The sequence below is a fragment of the Drosophila navojoa genome, chromosome 5, assembly GCF_054131105.1.
Source record: "Drosophila navojoa isolate 15081-1374.11 chromosome 5, UAZ_NAV_1.0, whole genome shotgun sequence".
NCBI lineage: Eukaryota > Metazoa > Arthropoda > Insecta > Diptera > Drosophilidae > Drosophila > Drosophila navojoa.
This window is the reverse complement of record NC_142893.1, coordinates 20,008,516-20,010,037: the sequence shown is the minus strand read 5'-3', so window position 1 is coordinate 20,010,037 and position 1,522 is coordinate 20,008,516. Positions and strand designations below refer to the sequence as shown.

The window sequence follows — 1,522 nt, the reverse complement described above, 5'->3', positions numbered from 1 at the left end:
ATCAGCTGTGCTGCGCGTTTGCTCATCTCTATGGGCGACATGCAATCTACGATGAGCTTAAACAAGGTCAGCTGTGAAATTCAAGAAGATATGTTAATTAACAGCAATTGAAATGTACACCAGCTATTGATTAAATTTGTTTATGCTTTATGAAATATAAATGTATGTGCACTACGAATTAAATGGGATAGGTTTTATGTGACATACATCGATTTGCGAAGATAATCTATTGAGAGTTTACTGCACTGCTATAATCGATACAATGCATAAGAATTTGATGACAGCATGTGAAAAATTTGATGCAAAATTATACCTGTTTTCAAAAGAAATCTAAAATAAATTATCATGTAATTCAAAAGTGAACTTTGTGGATACGCTAAATATCGATAGCAAACCCGATAGTGCGCGGTGCCAATTTAAAACTGAATAACTAATAAATATATATCATTTTATTTGTTTTATATGTGAAATTTATTTATATTATTTCAATATATTTATTACACTATTGGTATAAATTAAAAACATGTTTGATTTATCTATTTGAGCAATACAATCCACAATTAACCGGTGCCGCAAGTGTGACCATATTTTGTGTCCAAAAAATACATTTAGTATTCTGTGTGAATATACATTAAGTACATTCAGCATTGGTTTGTTGTTTTTCCGTCAGAAATCTTTCTCGTTTTGTTTCATCAACAAATAAGATCTAAAAATGTGGCCGGTAATTATGGCACTTCTACGGCGGAATGCTGTTTACATCACTTTACCAGCGGCAGCCGTCGTTGGATTTATTGGCTATAATCTCGAGAGTCTTCTGTCAGACAAGTACACACCATATAGTCGTGAGTGATATTTTTACTCGTAACTACATAACAGCCTAAATTAATATACATATTTTTAATTATAGCTTCCATACAAGAGATACGCTCTCAGCGCCAAGTTGCTGAGATAGAAAATGCAGTTAATGTCGAGAAATTAAAGCTGTCGAGTCCCGTTCTGGAACGTAATTTATCGCCATCGTTGCAGCCGAAAACGTGATTGCAAATTGTAGAGTAGCATGTTACCTAATTATAAAAAATGTAAATTAAAATTCTAGTTTAATAAAAGTAAAAAATTAGATGGACATTCTCAAGTTTTAAATCGAAGTCCACTTTAACATCCCTTGCGGGGATCGAACCCGCGACCTTTGGATTAGAAGTCCAACGCGCTATCCTCTGCGCCAAAGGGACAGGTGGTGGACGCTTTGCCAATAACTTATACAAGCCAAGTCGAGTTTTTTCAAACTATTCTAAAGCAAAAGCTCACTGCGCCTGCCAGCTGTCTACAAAAAATGTATAACGTCTCTATGCATATTTAAAGCTGTACCAACAATTTGAGGCATCTAGAACGATTCTGAGTCAAGTGATTTGTTAAACGTTATGACGAACATAGCCTCGGTGGCGCAGTTGGCAGCGCGTAAGTCTCATAATCTTAAGGTCGTGAGTTCGAGCCTCACCCGGGGCATGTACATTTTTTTTGTTAT

At 35.5% G+C, this 1,522-nt stretch overlaps 1 protein-coding gene and 2 non-coding genes across 4 annotated transcripts; 2 read left to right on the top strand and 1 right to left on the bottom strand.

Annotated features, from left to right (window-relative positions):
• The first annotated feature begins 611 nt into the window (after positions 1 to 611).
• LOC108653518 (small integral membrane protein 12) lies at positions 612 to 1,117 on the top strand. 2 transcript variants are annotated; one of them, XM_018104067.3, is made up of 2 exons: positions 612 to 842; positions 908 to 1,117. In XM_018104067.3, the coding sequence occupies exons 1-2, from the start codon at positions 713 to 715 to the stop codon at positions 1,036 to 1,038; spliced, it is 261 nt and encodes an 86-aa protein (XP_017959556.1). In that variant the 5' UTR covers positions 612 to 712; the 3' UTR covers positions 1,039 to 1,117. The 2 variants fall into 2 exon arrangements, 1 of the variants encoding a protein (XP_017959556.1); XR_016197171.1 differs by having other exon boundaries at positions 720 to 861.
• Positions 1,118 to 1,156: 39 nt separating this feature from the next.
• TRNAR-UCU (transfer RNA arginine (anticodon UCU)) lies at positions 1,157 to 1,229 on the bottom strand. Its single transcript has one exon. It is a non-coding gene; the product is annotated as a tRNA-Arg (tRNA).
• Positions 1,230 to 1,430: 201 nt separating this feature from the next.
• Positions 1,431 to 1,503, top strand: TRNAM-CAU (transfer RNA methionine (anticodon CAU)). Its single transcript has one exon. It is a non-coding gene; the product is annotated as a tRNA-Met (tRNA).
• The last annotated feature ends 19 nt before the right edge of the window (positions 1,504 to 1,522 follow it).